This window comes from Pinus tabuliformis, chromosome 1_1 (genome assembly GCF_031772625.1).
Source record: "Pinus tabuliformis cultivar Carrire ecotype Pingquan chromosome 1_1, CPIR1, whole genome shotgun sequence".
Lineage (NCBI taxonomy): Eukaryota > Viridiplantae > Streptophyta > Pinopsida > Pinales > Pinaceae > Pinus > Pinus tabuliformis.
In genome coordinates, this window is record NC_142297.1 from 675,526,914 (window position 1) to 675,548,514 (window position 21,601).

Sequence of the window (21,601 nt, forward strand, 5' to 3'; positions counted from 1 at the left end):
AATTTAATTTTATCCTCCTCTCAAAGGGGGTGCTCTTAGTTTGCTGCTATTTGAAAGATGTACCTGAATTCTGTCCTTAACTGGAAAAAAATGCACCACTAATATATATTATTAATATATTAGGAATGTAGGATAATGGTTACAAATCTGTTAATCACTGGTTACAAACCCTTCTTTATCTCTACAGTCTTTTTTCAAATTATTCGGTTTCCAGGGAACTTCATTAAATTAATTGTTGTGTAGGGTCTTGTCCATGGATTTTAGAAAATAATGTATGTAACACCAATAATCCAGGTTCCAGATTTCTATTTTTTTCCTGATTACTAATGTGTCTGTTGTTTGTATATAGGATATGGACCCATCTAAAAGACTGGCTTCTGGCCCTGAAGGGTATGCTTCTCTCAAGAGCCATCCTTTCTTCAAGGGAGTTGACTGGGATAATGTTAGGGGTATGCTGGCTCCAAAGTTAGCCCCACCATTAACTGTATGGTTCCTTAACTCAAAAATCCAATGTCAAATACGGTGATAGTTATTATAGAAAAGTAAAAACTGTTTAGGTTTGCCAGTTTCTTTTCGACAATGTGCTGATGTTCTTTTTAATATGATCTTTTTCGTTCTTTCTTTAGTGGTGCTGCAAATCTGTCAATGGCAGGATATTTTATGATTACTTTTATCTTTGTAGGTTGACAAGGAAGATGAAGCTGAAGATGCTGGGTGGCTTCTTTCACATGCTGGATGTGGTTCTACTAATGATGAAGCACCTCCCAAAGAGAAAGAGATGGCCTCATCATCAGTGGCAGTAGAGAATAAGGAGCACAAGGCCAAATTTTCTACTATCGATGCTTTTGACTCTAAATGGTATGTTGATGATGCCTGGATAATTAGAAATTGATATCAGTTTGTTGCTGAAAATGAAATTCAGAATTGAAAGAGTTAGAATCCACAAAAATAGGAGAATTTTTTTCCCGCCAAAAATACACTCAAGGGTTTTAAATCCCCGTTAAACCATCTCCATGGGAGACTACATGCTAGTAGCCATATCAAACTAGTTGTTAAAACTTAGAAGCAATGTTATCTAAACAGGATTGGAATTGGCCAGTCTGACCGGTTTGGGCTTCGGAACCGGAATAGGTTGGTTTGGTATCGAACTGGCCGTTTCTGTTGCTTCAGAACCAAAATAGGCCAGTTCGAGAGTGGATCCAACCTCATTGGATTTCATATGGAGAAAGTAGAATTTTAGATCTCACTCAAAATCCTACAGACTTAACAATTTTTCAGGATTTTAGGATTGGGGGAACTGCAATGTTTCCATTGGATTTTGTCACAGAGGGTATGAAACTGATATATAATCAAGAGCACCAATCCCTCTGTGTACTTTGATGTTAGTGGCTTCGGTTGTCAAACTCCTCTATCATGACTATACTAAAAATGTTCCCATCACTCAAAAAAAATCTCGACATGGTACAATTTTTCTATCTGATTTTAATGCTTAGAGGGTTATGTTCATGATGAAGATCCCAATATAGGCAATGATTTTGATGATATCTAGGATTTGCTGTAGCATGACTTTTTTTTGGATGCTAGAGGCCATCTAGAGCCTATTTGTTGATGCATTTTCGGTTCAGAAATGGATTGCACTTGATGTTATATTGGTTATGTGCACCCTTACATGCTATATAAATGAGAACTTTTGATTCTTTGTGTATAATAGGCTTGGATTCATATGGATGCACATGAATATATATGATTTTTTTTTTTAAATTTGAATATTTTATGTGTTTTTGGTTAACCAGTTCTAGTCTGGTTCTGACCAGCTCCCGGTTCACCAGGTTTTCTGGTTCGGTTCCGATAACATTGCTTAAAAGTAGAATGTGTGTGCACTTGAATATATATAGAGAGAATCAGAATCTTGTATCCCACCTCTGCTAGTGTTAAATCTTTATAAGTGGCCATAGCCTTAAGCTTCTCAGTCTATGCAAAATCTGAAATAATTATTTACTAAATAATCTATACAAGCATATAACTGGATTGTATTTGTGAATGTAAATTGATAGGACTCATGAATATACTGTTGGCTGTTTCTTGAGAATTACTGGCTGCTTCATTGGCATCTTTGTTTCTCTGCATGATGGGAGGTGGACTGAATAAATTTGATTGGCTCCTCAAGGTCTAACTTGCTAAAGTGAATGCTTGAGAAGGCATGGTATCTTAAATATGTTCATTTCAGCCTTTCTGCCATTTGTATTACTACCCAACACCAAACTGTGTTAAAAATATTGTAGACTTAGTTTCTTCCTTTCTCTTTCTCAGTCTATGTTTGAATCTGACTTATGTATGTCATATATTTGCTGAAGCCTTCGATTCTTCAATTTGTCTCAATTATCAGATCTAAACACAACATTATGTCTGGTATCTTAAGAGAGAAAGACCTGCATATGCTAGATTGCTATGCATCATGATATAATATCACACATTAGATTGAGCAAGTGAGATGAAGAAGATACAGAGCTTTGGAATAAATCTTTTTGGATTAACTTTCATTGCATTCCAAACAAACTTGGGGCAAGAACACCATGAGAATATATGGAGAGTTGACTTCTTGATTCTATGTGTGTGAATTATGTGGTTGAGCCGTGCACATTGTCATATATACAATTTAACTTGCTCATATTCTCAAGACAAACTGCATAATTACGGTTAACTGACGTGTTAGGCAAATCAATTCTTACTAAAACTTATCATATAGACAGTTCAAATGGCATATACTCATATTTTGTTGTAGGCTCTTCCCAAGCTTATGCACAAGTTGAAAGGATGTGCTTTATTTTCGGCTTGCATGCATTTTTAAAGTTCTGTTGGATGTCAATCAACCGAGTGTTTCCCATTAATCCCAGACTTTAGAGTTCCTACCAAATTCTTATTCAACGTATTTGGCCACCCTTTAGAATAATATCGACATGATCCAGAGTCTATGAAGGGAAATCATAAACTTTGCTATAATATGTACCATGTAATGCATGAAAAGGCCTTGGCCAGTTTTGAAAAAAAAAACTAGATATTGTGTCGTCTGATAACTGTTGTTCTAGAGTTTGCTTTTTTCACACATTCTGTCGACACTAAAACAGTTTTGCCACTTCCTCAAACATTATATTCTATGAAAAATCATGTTTAGGTCCATCTTACGTTGCAAATGATTATAATTAGTTGAAACGACACAATTTCCTAGCCATCTCTCAACATCTTATGTGCTTTTTCTCCACACCTGGATCACAAAAACCAAGAAGAATGTTTTATGGGGTTAAATGGATGTGTTATGTGCGTATAGCATGGATGTGCTATAGAGTTAGTATGGATTTAGTCCTACTCATGTACTAAAGGCATGCGTTGATCAAGCACAATTTAATATGTGCAATAGGTAGGCCTAACTTCAAAGACATGCTATATTGCTATCAAAATCCACTTTGAAGATTATCTTCCAAAACCAAAACCCTATAATCATAGCCTACGACTATGTTACCATTCTTATCTTGACGGTTCCCATATGATTCCTCTCTTTTACTATATAGCATGGGGAATGGTCTAAGCAGTGTTGCAGGGGAACGATCCTCAGTGTCTAGCTTGCGATTTGCAACTATTCTTTTGTTGAAAAAATGTAGCAAGAAAGGCTCAATTTGACTTTAGCCTTAGTCGTATTGAGTAAATCTAATTTCAACATCAGCGAGACAACTTGGAGGCAGTTAACTAAGGTGACATAGCTCTTGTCACTCATTTAGCACAATAAATTCGAGTTAGTGGGCTTGCAGTTCAGATTACATGTGTTGATTGCTAATTTGTAGCAATCGAGCTCATTTATTTCTAGTTGTACTCGATTAAACTAGTTCTAATAGTTAATAGAACTAGTTGGAGGTCAGTTGTGCAGTGGGACAACAGTCTAACTCAGTGATCATCGAGTTAACTGATCAACAACTCAAAATAGCTAGTGCATGCATGAAATTTGAGTTCCTCAGTTGTGGTGGAGATTCCAAGGTAGTGTACAATTAATTATATACTAGATTGAGTGTACAGTTTAGAGTATTGGTCAGGTGATCAATCCTTGAGAATTGCACAAGGAAATAGGAGCGAGTGCAGGTAGTGCAAGTGTGGGCAACGCAAGTGCAGGCAGAGCGAGTGCAGGCTCAATATTTTCCAGAGCAGTCTCAAGAGGTTGGAGGAGGAAAAAATTGGCCAAGTGTTGGCCAAAGGTCCTCGGTCAGTAGGGAGAACAGTTTTACCTTTGCAGGTGGTGCTCAAAGCTAGAGCATGCAATTGTAATACTTTCTCTATTCAACTGATTAATGCAAAAAGGCTTAAGGGGTTTTTAGCAGTTGCTTTCCCCTAGAAACATGTGTACCTGTGTATTTGATGATGCATGTTTGCACATGTTGTTCTAAATTGTGAATTAATTTCTGTAGAGCAATAGAGTAGAATTGTGTCTCTTGATTTAGATTAAATTTCTTGAGCAGTTGCAATTCTATCACCATATTTCTACATGGTATCAAAGCAAGATTCACATTAGAACAAGTATTTAGCCTATGTATTGTGTGTTGGATGCCTGTTAGTGGTTGTCTATTTGCCCTAAGTGTTGTGGACAAGTGGCAGACTTGTCACAACAAGTGGGTTGTATTTTGATACCCTAAGGATTGACTTTTGGAGCAGCCAAGAGCAGTCAAGTGGGATGGTTTTGTTGCCCTAGTTCACTAGTTTGGTGTTTGACAAATCAGAGATAAGAGGGCTCGTTGCAGAAGTTGTAGATCAGTCAAGGAGTGACTGTATGTGGGCAGATCTGAAAGCCCTAAGAAGAGTGACAATAGTAGTTGATATGTCATAGAGATAGGGAAGATCTAGAAGGCTGATCACTATTCACAAACGTAGTTGTGAACAGTGACTTTCATATGCAACAACTTGAAGACCTCAAGTACAGTACGCATGAAAGGAGCCATGAACTATTAGGAGGCAGAGTTGATGGAGCCCTAGTTCAGGGCAGATCCAGAAGATCCTATGTGTAGACTTCTTAATGGAGCTAGAAGGCTGCTAGTGGGTAGATCAGTGAGCCAATGTTTAGTGACACAAAAAAGGGGCCGTGATCATTGATATTGGTAGATTGAAGAGCAGAGATTCCCCACAAGGAGATTGAAACTCAGAGGGAGTTTAGTTTCAGAGGGAGCAACCCTATGGAAGCTAGTACTTCAGGATTTGGGGAGATCAAACCCATTATTGCAGTAGTTGTAGCAACAATGTGGATGCAACAATAGAGTAGTAGCAACAGTGCGGATGCAACAATAGAGTAATAGCAACAATAGTATGAGTAGATCAAAGTTTGCTTTGCATGCAACTATACCTCTTGGAGTGAGGTGGGGCAATGTAGAACCCTAGTCCCAGAGTTGCAAAGATTTGGGCAGGGTCCATAGGAGAGCAGTAACAATTGCATTATACTCTTCTCATGGATCATTACCCTTGCTATAGGGGGCCACAATATTTAGTAGCAGAAGGATCAATGTCAATTGGTGTAGTCAAAATTTGAGGAGCACATAGCAGTGTTGACAATAGAGCAGGAGGCTCAGAAACATAGTCAACACCAATACAATTTTCCTAGTAGACAGTGGCAAACACAATTGATTTAATGTTTGTTTTTATGCTTCTCAGTTGCAGTTGTTGCAGTAGCAACAACAACAGTCGGAGGTAGTGCTACAGTACATTCCACAGGTGTTGGAAAGGGGTGGTGAAAAATCCCTTTCTTGATAAGAGGGCATGTTGAAAAAATGTAGCAAGGAAGGCTCAATTTGATTTTAGACTTAGTCAAATTCAATAAATTGAATTTCCACATTAGCAGGACAACTTGGAGGCAGTTAACTGAAGTGACATGGCTCTTGTCACTCAGTTAGCTCAATAAATTCGAGTTAGTGGGCTTGGAGTTCAGTTTTCATGTGTTGATTGCTAATTTGTAGCAATCCAATTCAGTTATTCTAGTTGTACTCAGTTAAACTAGCTCTAATAGTTAATAGAACTAGTTGGAGGTCAGTTGTGCGGTGGGATAGCAGTCTACCTTAGTGATCATCCAGTTCACTAATCAACAACTCAAAATAGCTAGTGCATGCATGAAATTTGAGTTCCTCAGCTGTGGTGTAGATTCCAAGGCAATGTACAATTAAGAAATACTAGATTGAGTGTACAATTTAGAGTATTGGTCGGGTGATCAATCCTTGAGTGCGCAAGGAAATAGGAGCGAGTGCTGGCATTGCGAGTGCTTGCAAAGCGAGGGCGGGCAGAGTGAGGGCGGGTACGCGAGTGCAGGCAGAGCGGGTGAGGGCTCAGTATTTCCAGAGCAGTCTTAGGCAGAAATTGGCCTAGTGTTGGCCAAAGGTCCTCGGTCGATAGGGACAACAGTTTTACCTTTGCAGGTGGTTCTTAGTGCTGGAGCATACAATTGTAATAGTTTCTCTATTCAACTGATTAATGCAAAAAGGCTTAAGGGGTTTTCAGCAGTTGCTTTCCCTTAGAAACATTTGTGTACCTATGTATTTTTTTTTCTAAGTAAGACTAATTCTATTATGGATACAAAAAATAGAGTTACAAGGAGGCACCGGCCTCTGCAGAAACTGTCTCAGAGAATTTTACTGCGTGTTTATCAAACAGTGACTGAAAAAAAAGACTGCCCACGCGGGGAAACCAGTCCAAAGAAGGAGAAAGCTGCCCACACAGGGGAAACCAGCTTATAATAACCATGTTTGAGAGTTTTCCAACCAAAAAAAAAACTCCACGTGGCAGCTATCACATAAAACCCACAAAAAGACCAAAGAGGATCTGATGACTAGGAACCTAGAAAACATGAAGTCTGCTAGGTGTCAGCAGGTGGCTGTGTCTCCTCCACGATGAGACACCCGTAGGCATAAGGGTCGTCATCGTTGGTTTGCTGCTTGCCACTGGTCGTAGCATCCCGCTTCTCGTTGCCGTCTGGACTATTCGTTCCTGCTGCCACCTTCCCTTGACCATCAGGGGAGTTACTTGTCTTGTGCAAAGCTTCCTGACTGGAGCGAGCGGCTTCTGTCCTGTTCCAGGCAGTTCTGCCAGCCTCCATTTTGTTCCAAGCTGTTCCGCCTGCGAGCTGTCCTTCCTGCTTTCACCCGTCCTGTTCCGAGTGATGCTATCCAGGCAATGTTTTTAAAACCGGAACCGGTGACCGGACCGGTCCACCTAATGAACTGGTTTACTGACCGGAACCGGTCTAACCGGCACTGGTTTGGTCTAAACGAACCGGTTTTAAAAAAATACATTAAATAATTAATTTTTAATGAAACAAAACTATTTTTAAGATGTAAAACCATGATTCCAAGCCAATAGAGACAAAATATGCAAAGTTTGCTCATTTATATACCATGTAAAGGTGAATACATCAAAATGGCACCGAGTGCAATATATCATCAACAAAATAGCAAAATACATAACAAATGAGGCTCTAAATGGCCTATAAAGTCCAAAAACATTGCTGCAAGCTATGAGGCCATTGGCCTACTACAAGTCTACAGTATACACATGATCAATCATCAAGTTCATTACCACTACTAGTAGTAGACACAAGATCATCATCAGGAGCTACATAGACATCATCTGGTTCAGAGTCTGAGGATGCCTCAGCCTGATCTGCAACCTCAGTATCAATGCCACCAATGACAATAGAAGTGGACCTAATGGAAGCACGAGTTTGTCGACCTGCATGACTAGTGCCTTCCATTGGTTCCTTGCCTTTCCTTGATGCCGCTATTGATCCTGGTTCTGATGCCACCACATAATCTGCTTCATCCCTTGCCAAAGCCATGTCGATATCAAAATCAGCCTCAAACACAGGTTCTTCAGTCTCCTCCACCCATTCTGATGTTGGATCAATATCGTCCAACACAATGGGATCTAGATCAGGAGTTTTTCTTATCATTTGGAGCTCTAATTGCATTTATTGTTTACCCCCAAACCATGAAATCCTGAAAACCATTAAGTCTGCTGAATTTTGAGTGAAATCTAAAATTCTAGTTTCTCCATATGAAATCCAATGAGGTCGAAACCACTCTCAAACATCCTGAGTCATTTCATGGTAATGTTAAAAATTTAAGTAAAAGGATGAAAATGAAAATTAAAGGAAATGTCACTTTTACTTTAAGAATTTAACATTACCATTAATTGCCAACATTGTTAGGGTTGAAACACCCTTAGTCCCCCCCCTAAAACCCCTCAAACACAGTCAAAAACATGTTTTTTTAACTTTATGGTGGTTGTGCCTAAAACCGGCCGGTTTAGGACAAAACCGGCCGGTTTGTAACAAACCGGCCGGTTTTCACCGGTTAGGGCCAAAAATCGGGCAAATGAAGGGTCTGATCGGGTTTTTAGGCCGGTTCGGACCGGCCAGCTAGCTAACCGGCCGGTTTGACCGGTTACCGGTTTTTCTGAGCGGTTTTTAAAACTATGTATCCAGGGCAGACGTGCGTTGTGGTTCCTCCCTAAATGCAACAGAGACTGTGGCGATTATACAGGGGCGGTTCAGGGTGCATCTGAAATGGAATTGAGTGGAGTGCACGGGGTTCAACATTGGCTTAGTGTTGGTTTGAGGGGTCTGGTTTTCCTCCAAGTGCCTTTGGCCAGCTCTCTGGTCTTGCCTTCTTCCACTACGAGTGTTGGGATAGCGACCTCTGCTATGAGTTGTGGTCAAAGGCGAGGAGGAGTCCGCCTGAGCCGAGTCCGACGGGGACCGCGAGGGAGGGCGGATAGCTCTCCCTCTACTGCTTCCCTTGCGGCTTCTCATTTTGTGCCTGAGGCGGGGCATATTGACAGGGTGAATTTCAGTGCGCTGGGTGTTTGGAGAGGCAGGAGACGGGGTAGAGAGGCTTGAGAAGACAGGGGAGTGAGGAAAACGGGTGCCAGTGGCGGAATTGAGGCCTGGAACAACAATTCTGAAATAGCAGAGCGGGTTATGGGAGAAATGGGCACCGTCATTTAACTCGATGCAGCAGAGAAGCTGACATCGTCGCCCCGTGGCCGTTCTGGAGCTTGACTGAGCTGCTGCAGGAAGGCAATTGCAGGCGAGAGGAGGCAGAGCAGGGGAAGGCCGCGGATTATTCTCCATCTTAAGGTCCAGAGCCAGAAGTAGGTGGCCTCGGCTCTCTCCCTTCATTAATGGTTTTTTGCTTTCTAGCTGCATTAAAACACCATTAAGAATGGCAGTGCAAGAGGCCATGTGATCATTCCACTTGTCCGCCCGAAAGGTCAGTGCCGTGACGACACCATTAGTCACCCGCATCCGGGGTGTGTACCTATGTTTGCGTATGTTGTTATAAATTATGAATTAATTTCCACAAAGCAGTAGAGTAGAATTGTATCTGTTGATTTAGATTAAATCTCTTGAGCAGTTGCAATTCTATCAACATATCACTTCAACTTTTGGGTGGAGTGCTGTGGAAGTTCTCTTGGAAGTGTGTTCGTAAAATGTTCGCATTTTTAGGAGCACACATCCAACTTGCATGAATTTTTGGAGTGTGCAATTATACACTCCTAGCTGTGTTTCAGGATTGCTCATCTATGCTATTACTGCTGTTCTTTAGGCCAACACTTACAAAGCCAAGGAAGGCTTCCCTACACTAAAATATCCTCCACTGCAATTTAGTAGACAAGTGCCTTATAACTCTTCAGTGATGGACTCTAGGAGTTAGTTTAGATTCCTTGCCAATTTGAAAATGGAAGTCTACTGCAGAAAATGCAGATCAACAAGTAAATACACTATTAGGAGAAATAAACCTTGATATGGCACAATAATTGAGTGTTGAGAGTCTTTACCAAGTTTGTGATGAAATAACTTACTGTAGGTCTTGGTATGTGCATGAAAATGAACAATTAGCTTGCTGTTTTGATACTTCAGACAAATGCAAAAACTACAGACAAATGCAAATACTAGTATGATAATCCCCCTTTTGGGGCCACCCACAAGCCTATAAATGCTCAAACAAAGTGATATCATTGAGTGGAAAAGATAAGACAGTGAAATACGAATAAAATGAGTATCCTGATGCTTAAAAATAAAGAGTAGTATGAAATATATTCAAATTTGCAAAATATCACTCACGAAGAGGGGTTAAATCTGTTGAAAATGTAACTAGTTTTGATCTTCATAATTGTTGTTGTACTCATTTCAATATGTATCCTATGTAACAAACATAAGAAGAAAAGGAAAAGTTATTATTATTAAAGCATGGGTTTCATGCTTCTTATTGATGGCCTTCTAGGTAAAAGCATGTTCTTCATGCTTCTAGGGTTTGTTAGGTCGTAAGATTTATTGTCATGAGTCAAAGGAGTCAACATCATGCTTATAAGACCCTTCCGGGCAAAGTGTAATTTGAAAAAGAATTATTTGTGAGTCAAGAAAGTCTTGGAAACTTCAAAAGTACAAGTCGGCCTAAAGGAGGGAATTCGACCCCTTGGAAAGGCAATATAAAGAAGTTCTATCTTAAGAAAGAAGTTCGATCTGTAGCTCAGAAGCAAAAGAAGAAGATCTGAGTTGCAGTGGGACGAAGTGTAGTCTCTTGTTGCTGAAAGGAAGAATACTTTATCTTGACCTCGTTGACCTTGGGAGGAGTTGTCTTGCTCAAGGAAGGTCTCAAGAGGAAGCTGAATTAGGGTTTCTACAATAGCTACAGGGGCCAGGGCTGAAATTGCAGAATGAAGTTGCAGGTCGAAGAATCAATATTGAAGCTGGGAGGTCGAAGTTGCAGTTTGAAGCTGGTTTGTACTAGATCAAGGAAGGTTTGATTGGAAGGGCTGACTTGGTATTTGGAGGAGGACTTGGTCTAGGGTTTGGGTCTTTGTTGTCTCATCTTAAGTAGATTCTATAAGAAGAGAAGAGTTTTCCGGGCTTACCCCTTGGAGAGGTTTTGCCCTGGCCGAGAACCTAATTTCTGTGTCCTCTGTTATTACTATTTCTGTTCTTGATATTTGTTTGATGAAAAGATCTAAATAAAGAACACAAGAAGACTAAGTTAGTTCACAAGCAAATACTAAGGTAAAGGAAAGTTGAAATTAATAGCTGCCACTTTGAATTTCCCAACACAATCCCCACTATGGTCAAAACTGAGATCTTAATTTATGCAGAAATTTAATTTTCAGTAAGCTGGAAATTGATTATTCACCTCTAGAAATGTTCAATTAATGCCTGGAAGTGAATAAAGTTGAAGGGTTTGAAGATATATACTTTAGGATCAAGACCCTTGTGAAAGTGTTTCACTTACCATGCAAATTTGTTAATGCAAATCAAATTTGCAAACCTGTTAAACCCTTGAACAACTCCTTAAATTGCTTCAAATTGACCTTTTTTCATAAGACAAACAAGCTAGACCTTCCTTGGGTCAATTAGATAATATTGAGGTGCAACCCTAGTGATGAAACTAGCTAAAAAATATGAAATTAAGCTCAAGCTAGTAATATTTTTGTATTTTCTGTTTTTTATATTTTTAAACATTAAATAAACTTAATTTTGGAAGAAGTTTTGGATTTTTTGAATAAAATTGTGGTGAAGTGAGGCTTACCTTTGCCATGGTAATTACCTCTTTTGGTGCTGGATTGTGATCACAATCCTCCCTATATCGACCTTGTGTATCTATACAAGAAAGTGAGTTTGGAGTCTAGGACTAGTTGCCCTAACTCTTGTATAAGATGATTTATTGCTGTCCAAACCCAACTAGGAGAAATTCCCTCTTTGAATACCTCTGGCCAATGGATCAACTATGGAATCAAGAGAGATCTTGTCCTCTAAGGAGAAATCCTCGATTAGGGTTAGTTCAAAAATCAGATTTTGATAACCCTAACCCAACAAAGAGAACTTGAAGCTTAGCATCCTAATCCTTGTCTTCCATGTAACTATGTAGTCCCTTGATGGATCGATCCACAAGCATAATGATCTCACCTTTTCACAACAATCAAATGAGATGAGGGACTAGCCTTATATAATTTTCTTTCTAAGTGCTAGTTTGAAACTCTCTTCCCAAAATAATGATTTGTCTTGTCATCCATAACTCAAAGACTATGTCATTACAATAATTAACTTTACATTGCTTGAAATCCTCATAAGGGAGGTGATAAAATTTGCCAAAGGGGGCGGCACCCTCAAAAGCAGCTCCATTAAGGCCTCAAAGAATGCCTATTGGCCTTCAAAATGTGCCTCAAACGAAAGCCCATGCCCATACCACAAGTCAAGGCACTTCCATGAAGCATGAAATGGATTTCTACGTTAAAAAGAGTCACAAAACCCCTGAAAAGCAAAGTGACATCAAATATACGAGGATGATTTGGCTTGACTTTGTTGAATTTTATAATTAGTATCGGTCTTCATAATGTATTTCTGTCATTTTTAAATTTATTAAAGCATAATTAATATGCTTGGGTCATAAAAAGATTTTTATTTGTAGCATGGGTGTCATGCTCAAAGAAAAGAAAAATTTGTATATTTGAAAAAGAAAAGAAAAATAAAATTTTAAGTGTTTTTTGGTAAAACCCAAAATGGTCAAGTCGACCCTCCATTTGTCAAGTTGGCTAGCCCAAGAGACGTGCCCCTTCGCACGGACGAACTATAAATAGAGACTGTTCGCTCTCCAAAAGATGAATTCAGATATGTTCCAAGGTATTGAGGCATATGCAAATCTGAGGCTTACTTTCTGTAATGCGAACGTGAGGCCAGTCCCTATGATACGAAGTCCGAGTCAACCAACTCATGCGAGATTCTGAGGCACTTATCTCTGTGTTGATGTGAGTTTATGAAGTAGTGTATCTCTGTGGTGATGCAAGCTCTTGAGGTAGCTTATCTATGATTTATGAACATTCTTATGGGAAAAACTTTGCGACAACTTGAGGATAACCTTATGACAAACTTCATGAAGACTATTGCTTGTTATGGAGGGTTGACTTGGCACTTGGGAAGTCATATTGGTTAGTTTGTTTATGACTTGGATTTGTCTTGTTGACAAAGATTCTATAAAGAAGGATTGTTGGGTTTTCCCCTTGTGGGTTTTGCCTTGGCCACTGGGCTAATTTCCAGTGTCTCTTGTCTTTTTGTGCATTGTGATCTCTACTGTCTTTATACATGCATAATTTAATGTATAATTGCTTGATGACCTAATTGAATGAAGTGAATGCTAAAAGGAAAACATATATAACTGTCACAAGTAATTATCATGATTAAAAATACAAAATTGCAATTGAATTTCAACAGTCTCTTGAGTGTGCATCGTTCCACTTGAAATTGGCTCCAGGTGACTTGAAAATTTTTTAGATTCCTTAAGAGGCCCAATGACTTGCTTTCCTTGCTCAAAGATTGCTCGAGATGGACTTTATGACCTCCATTGGCTAGGTAAAGGTGGTAGACTTGGTCCATTAGCTTTGACTTGCAATGCCCTTTCTCCTTTTTGCTTGGAGTCTTGACTTTCCTTGAATAATTGACCTTTTTCCTCATTAACTTAGCCCTAACAGCTAGATTCGACTAGTTGAATGGTTCAATGGAGCTCACATGCGTGGAATATCCTCTTGAATTAATGAGCCAAATGATAGATCTCCAATGCCTTGCACATTTTGAGAATATAAGCACATAGGTTTTGTCTGAAATTTGTTTTAGATGACTTTTGACAGAAAGCATGTCCCGTTCGATCACGTATGAACCCAAAAATGACTTCCTTGACCCACACATGCCACAAAAAGGCGGGACAACCACCACTTATTGAGAATATCTCCCTGATGCCTTAACATTTTGACAAAATTTCCACGTGGCATGGAAAGTGTAGAAAATTAATGATTTGCACCCCAACCTCAGTTTACAATTTTGCAAGTCTTTATTGGACCTAACCCACATGTTTTGTCATGCTGATATAATTTTCAGTATGCATTCATTGTAAACAATTAATAAGAGCTTCTACTATTTTTCACATTCCCTAATAGCTGTAATTAAATTAAAATTTATGCAAGCATTTCAAGCATGAGAGACACTTATTTTTGGTCAAGGTGACCTCGGAAAAAACCCCACAGCCTTTTGGGGAAAACCAGTCTTCAAAGGATGATTTTATTGCTTGAGAAAATTAGTCTAAGTACATAAAATTAACCACAGTACTTATCTCCTTCAGCTGAAGCATTTAATTCAATTTTTGGAAATTTGTGCCCACTGAAAATAATTTCCAGATTTACAAATTTCATGCCCAGAAATTCTGCCTTGATATCAGTGCCAAATCTGCCTCGAAAACAGTGCAAACTCAGCCTTGAAATCTGTGCTGTAGATGCCTTGAAATTTGTGCCTGCCTCGATTTTTGCATTGGAGGTGACTGCTGTCCCTCGATTTTTGTGCCAGGAAACTGCCTCAAAATCAGCGCTGCCTGTAGCAGCAAACCCGAGATTTCTGCCTCGAAATTTGGGCCCAAACAATGGAGGAATAGTCCTCGAATTCTGTGCACAGCAGCCTCGAAATTCGTGCCTCTGCCCTTGATTTCTGTGCTGCTGCTTCCTCAAACTGCATGCTAACTGTCCCCTTGATTTCTGTGCTTGCCTCCTTGAAAATCATGCTTCCTTTCTCTTGCAGCAAACCCTCCTTGAAGATCTTTTCTCCTCTCCTCTTGCTCTCTCAATAATCTCATGAGTGAATAATGAAGAATGAGCTCTCCCTTTTCCTTTTATCTCTTAGAAAAGATTGAATCCCTAAACCTAGGATTCAATGGATGAGATTTGATCTCCAAATCTCAAGATGTGTGGTTGAGATTAACTTTCCCAATTGACCCCCCTCACACATTGGCCCCATTACTTAAAAGCCTCCTAGTACCTTTTTCAAGTTGTATACATTTTTCTAATTTTCTCATAAAGTGATTTTCTCAACTCACTTTAATATTAGAAAAAGTGAACTTAGTACTTTACACATAAAGTCACTTTATAAAGTGCAAGTGACTTTAATATTAGAAAAGTACACTTAGTACTTTACACATAAAGTCACTTTATAAAGTGCAAGTGACTTTAATATTAGAAAAGTACATGGTACACCACTTTTAAGTATCTCTTCCATCCATGACATTAATATAACTCATAAATGTCACCAAGATAAAAGTCATTAATGTGTCTACTAGGCTAAAAGGGATAAATGCCTAGTAACACCTCTCCTTGGTATTATTTTCAACACTCCCTCTTACCGAGGAAGGTGTTGTTCACCACTCCCATCCTGTCTTTGAAAAAGACATGCTTGCCTCTTGGCAAAGACTTGGTGAGAATGTCTGCTACTTGCTCATTAGTAGATATATACTCAAGCTTCACAACCCCTTGCTGAACCCAGTCTCTGATGAAGTGGTATCTTATCTCTATCTCTGATTGACATAGTAAATCATAGTTGGTCCCAACATCTGACCAAATAGTCCATGAAGCATCTTGCAAAGCCATAATGCCTTGCATCCTACCTGACTAGCTTCCATGTACTCTGCCTCTATGCTGCTCAACACCACTGACTTCTGTTTCCCACTAAACCATGACACAACTGCCGAGCCTAACGAGAAACAACATCTGGAAGTGCTCTTCCGGCCACTGACACTGCCAGCCCAATCTGAGTCTCTGCAACTAATCAATCTGACCCCTTCACATCTGACATAGTCCAAATCATAATCCATTGTACCCGGTAAGTATCTCAACACATGTTTTGCAACCACCTAGTGTATTCTCCTAGGCTTTACCATATACTAACTCAATGTATTGACTGCAAAACAAATATTCGGTCTAGTGTTGACTAGATACATGAATGAACCAATCAACTGATGATACAAAGTGGGATCCACCAACTCGGAATCAACATCAAGCAACTTCTTCCAGTTGGTGATCGTAGGAGTAGCCATAGGCCTGCATCCATCGATATTGAACCTCCTCAAGGTGTCTCCTGCATAACTGCCCTAGCACACAAAGAGCCCATGGTCCTGCCAAACCTCCATCCCCAAGTAGTAATGCATCAACCCCATATCAGTCATATCAAACTCTGAAACAAGATATCTCTTGCAATATTGGATGAGACTATCCATAAGGGCGTAGCACTACCTCCCATACATCATTTTTCATGATAGAAGAATATTCCTCCGTGACATCTCTCCAAATTTGCTGTTTAGCGGCCTCCTCAAAACAAGCTGGCTTTGTCTCTACAATGTCTGCCATGAAGCCACCCAACCTCTCTGGTGGTCTGCTCTCCCTCACTGACCACTTGGGTCTCCCCACTGCCTCCTGAGCCTCCTTCAGGGTCTCTCGAAGCCATCTAGGCTTCCTCTTCCCTGCAGTAGTCTCACGTGGAGGTACGGGAAAATCCTCATCTGGTGCCTCTCCTCCTGGCGAGGAAGGCTCTGTACTAACCAAAGGAGATCCTGAAATCTGAGATACCGTGCCTGATGAACTTGCACCAGGTGATCTGGTACCAGGCAAAGCTATGTTTTGTGAACGCTCTTATTTGAGGTATAGCTCCTGCCCCATGTATTATTCCCCCTCGATTATTCCCCATTGATGCCCATTGATGATTGCCCTCGCTGTGGATTATTCCCTTCCCTTCGATGATTCCCCTTCGATTAGGTCCCTCACTGTGGCAACCGCCTGGTACTGACCAGTGGGTATGCTCCTAAAACTTGTGGTGTGGCCCCCTACTAAGGAGCTTGCTTCTTTACCTGATCAATCTCCTGAGACCTCCTCAAATCTCACATCCCGCCTCAAGACAATCTTCCTCTGTGCAGGAAGGTATATGCAGTAGGCTCTATTGGTCTCGCTGTAACCCATCAGTATACCTCTCTCTATTGTGGGTTCCAGCTTCGTCCTCTTCTCCTTAGGGACATGTGAATATGTAAGGCACCCAAAAATCCTGATGTGCCCAACTTCTGGCTTCTTGCCAGTATATATCCCCTCAGCAGTCTTGTTCCCCAAGACTCTATGTGGGCTTCGGTTCTGCAAATAAACAACAGTGTTAACTGCCTCGACCCACAAGAAGAAAGGTAAACTTTGATCATGTAGCATCGGTCTAGTTGCACCCACAATGGTCCTGTTCTTTCTCTCTGCCACCCCATTTTGCTGAGGGTTATAAGGCACAATGAGCTCCCTCTTTATGTCGACACCCCCACAAAAGTCTCTCATTTCTATTGAAGTGTACTCTCCCCCATTGCTTGATCTCAACACCTTGATCTTCCTCCCTGTTTGGTTCTCCACAAGAGCCTTAAACTCTTGGAATCGCCGAAAGACCTCATCCTTGGTCTTCAAAAAGTAGATCCAGGTCCTCTTGGAGTGGTCATCAATGAACATCACATAGTACTCATATTCGCTCAATGAGACATGGGACATGGGACCACATACATTAAAATGAATCAAATCAAGGACACATGCAACTCTACTGTCACTGCTCTGGAAAGGTGTCTTGGTGTACTTTCCCAAAGAACACCCCCTGCACACATCATGATGATTAGTGCTGAAGTCTGGTAACCTGGTAACCATCTCCCTCAACATTCTGAAAGCTCCATGGTGCAAGTGGGCCATCTTCCCGTGCCATAGCTCACATAAACCTCTACTACTGGTCTGAGCCACATTAACTTGAAGAGGCTGAAACATGAGTCTGCATAGTCTCCTGCTGCGAGCTCCAATCACACGAGCAAACTCGATACTAGTGTTGATATAGATTGTCATTGATTTCAATATCAATGTTGCATGAAGCGGGAGCGAAGCGGGGATGTTTTTTGGAAGCGGGGAAGCGGAAGCGTCATTTTCCAAAAATCTAGGAAGCGAAGCGTCCGCGGAAGCGTCTGCTATATATATATATTTATATTTTTTTTCATTTATACTCAAAACAAACATCCCAAATACCAAATTAATTGTAGAAGACATGAAAACATGCATATTTTTGCATAATCAAGATAGATATGGCATCCATGATTTCATTGTAGTTACTAGTATGTACAACAATCATCTATATTCTAGCTATTACAAACATACGTCAAATTTTTAAGCATATTATAAAACATAAAACATTTAAGCATATTATAAAACATAAAACATAGAGCATATTATGATTTATCTAGCAAGTGAGCAACTGTCAACATTTGTCATGTCCAAAATTCAAATAATAATGTTTACAAAATATGTCACTTGGTCACCGCCAAGACAAAGAAGGTTCAAAATTCAAATTCACAAGCCTACAAGCCTAATGGGTAATCTATGACAAAAAGTAGTAGATTGTGAATATATCTACTAATCTCTCCTCCTTCCACCACGAAGAGAACGTGGTGGCGGGCCTCCACGTGGTGGCAATGAAGAATATGGTGCCTGTGCAAGTTGTGTCACTGAAATTGATGAAGAAGAACCCCCTGCTGTTGGTGTTGAACCATGGAACCTAGGAACCAAGGGACCAGATGGGGGTGGGGGTGGCATATCAACACGATCATCATCATCCTGGAATCGCTCAAAAAATTCATGCAAAAAAAAACACTAGTTAACAAAAAAATTAAAAACATGAATTAGAGAAATGCTTTATTAGGAAAAATTGGAAAATTCATACCACAATGGACATATCTGGATAAGAGCATCCTCTAATTGCTCTAATCGCAACACTCCATACTCCAAATTGGGCTCCTCTGCATTCTTGTCCCAAATCAACAGGTCTTTATTAGACTTTGCATCTTCACAGTAATGGGACAATAATCGCAAGTTGTAATGAACATAAACCAAGCTCTCTGCCCGGTCTAAACTCAACCTGTTCCTTTTGACATTGTGGATGAAAGAATAAGAGCTCCAACACCTCTTTGCAGAAGAAGTGTTTACCACCTATGATAGCACCCCGCAATGCCAAAGCCTATAGAAGTGGAGTACCCCCTCCATGTATGTTCCACCACTCAAGAAAAGAAAAAGTCTCTCGATCTTTAATTGCATGCATGCTCCCAAATGGACCAGTGTTAAGCGTATAGTTGCTCACCTGTCTCCGTACCAATGCAGCCTCCTCCTCATTAGGGATTAATTTACTCAATGCAGCCATATATTTTTTGTGAACCTCTTGATCTTGGTGTGGCTTTCACATGCTTCCCCCCCAGGTGCTGGTGTTGAAAGCCATGATGGATGATAGTATTTAGGTGTAACATATGTTAATGCATGCAATGGAACATTTAGTATTTCCCATCGGTTTTCCACCTCTACAAGAATATAATTGTACAAGGTGGTATCTCTAGGCTCAATAATGTCTTTAATCTGCCCCACCATGCTATCCATTTGCTCATACACCTCCCCAATTACTGGTCGATCTGAATCTACAAACTTGATCATGTAATAAATTCGTTTGGTGAATTGCAAAACATATTTAAACTGTGCCCAAAAGTAACTGTCAAGAATAGTGTCCTTGACTGCATTAGCACCATCTATGTCAGTGTTAATTTCATCCCATGTTTCAGCACACACCAGATTAGTTAAAGCTTGTCTCACCTTCACTAGCCGCCTAAAGGTGAGGTAATAACTAGCAAATCTTGTCTTTGCAATTTTAAGCAACTACAACTTGGAGTAAGTGCCATAGAAGTAGTTTACCCTTGTATGCCCTGTGATGAATTTAATGAGTTGCTTCCCTCTCCTGTAAAGCTCAGTAATCCACCCACATTCTTTGTGCTTCACAATATCATGCATCAAAAGGTTCAATGTGTGAACCAGGCACCCAGACCAAAATATGTGTGGATGAGTACGCTCAATAATTGTTCCTGCTGCCTTACAATTTGCTGCATTATCTGTGATCACTTGAACCACATTATTCGGACCAACATCTTTGATTGATTGCAATAGGAGATCTGCAATGTTTTGTGCAGATGCACTGATGGAGGAGGAGTCATGACATGTAATAAATACTGCACCACTAGAAGAAACACCAAGAACATTTATCAAATGTTGGTTTCTAATATTTGGCCACCCATCTGATACAATGGATGCCCCAGAATCTACCCACTCATTTGTAAAACGTGTCAAAGCTCTTTGAACCTTAGCTTTTTCTCTTTCTAATAACACTGTTCTAGCTTTCTCATAGTTGGGGGCCTTGTATCCTTTTGGGGCTTCATTGATGGCCTTTACCATTTCATGCCAATAGGGAGAGCGAAGCACATTAAATGGTACACCGCAAGCACAAAGAAAACGGACTATCTTTCAATCCACATCATCCCTCCCAGCAACATTAAGGAAATCCCCTATTGTTCTTCTACCTCCAGAGCTTGCAGAAGTACCATGAGGAGATGAGCATCTACCAAATTTAGAGGTTGCACTTGATTCCAAATGAGTTTTTTGTTTTTTGTTTTTTTGTTGTGCAGCCATCTCTATTTGGATGTATTTTCTTCTTTCTTCAGTTGAAATGTTTGGGCAAATTTGTACCCCCACAGGACCCTTTTTTTTTATCACTGTCCAACACCCCACAAAGATGCCTCCTCAAACGGGTATATGAACCACAATATGGTTTTCCTCTATGACAACCATGAGGGCACACAAATTTGTAAGATCCACCACCCTTTCCCCCATCAAGTTTGGTCACATAGTTCCACAAGGGTGTTGATGTAGCTTTGCCATCTTGTGTTTCAGTGTCCCCTTCAGGTTCATCCCCTTCCTCTTCAAACCCTTCCTCCTCATCATACATTGGGTCACTCATATTGGGACCACTGTCCTCTTGTGTTTCTTCCCTTCTATTCCTATTCCCCTTTCCCATCATTAAAACCAAGAGTGGAATACATAGAAGCCAAAAGAACACCATCTTGGAATATGGATATAGGTGGTGGAAAACCTGTAAGTAAAGGAGTAAGTAGAAACAATGGGAAAGAGTAGGAGAGGCAGGGGAAAAATACAAAAATATTGTAAAAAAAAATAAGGGAGTTTGGGGTTTGAACTTACCTCTTTAGCTCTTGTAGATGAAGTCCTCCAAGTTCTTGCTCCAAGCTCCTCCTCCTTCACTCCTCCAAGCTCTCCTCTCCTCTCTTCTCTTCTCCTCTCCTTTCCTCTCTTCTCTTCTCCTCTCCTCTCTTCTCTTCTCCAACTCTCATAAACTCAAAGTGAGAAAATGAGGAATGAATGGGGGCTTTATTCTTTTCATTCCTCACCTTAACCTCACTCTAACCTCACCCTAACCCACCCCCTTTATGCTAAGTTAACATAAATTAAAAAAAATAAATATTTTTTGCCTTGTGCGCAGCCTCTTCCGGAAGCGTACGCTTCCTCCTCCGAAGCGCCACCCTTCCGAGGCCTGAAGCGCCATACGAAGCGCGCTTCAGAGGCCTGGAAGCGACGCTTCCGTACCACGCTTCCAAATTTCCAGGAAGCGACAAAAAATCAGGAAGTGGTGCTTCTGGCCAAGCTTCCTAGGCGCTTCTGTACGGGACGCGCTTCGAGGCTTGGAACCGAGGGGGGGGGGGCGCTTCGTGCAACATTGGTCAATATTCTAGGATACTAAATGATGATGTGAAGCCAAGCAGAGCAGATCCAACAACATTACGTGCAGAGCAGATCCGTGAAGCCACAAGAGCAACAACGATATCGGAGGAGCAAAGAGGAACAC

General features: G+C 40.5%; 1 protein-coding gene across 1 annotated transcript in view; it reads left to right on the forward strand.

The window, feature by feature from the left end:
- LOC149215216 (3-phosphoinositide-dependent protein kinase 2-like) overlaps positions 1-21,601 on the forward strand; it is a 97,510-nt gene that overhangs the window by 56,161 nt on the left and 19,748 nt on the right. The window contains exons 8-9 of the mRNA XM_089392559.1: positions 350-484; positions 683-858. Of these exons, the coding sequence (XP_089248685.1) occupies positions 350-484; positions 683-858 (311 nt within the window). The remainder of the gene's footprint in view (positions 1-349; positions 485-682; positions 859-21,601) is intronic.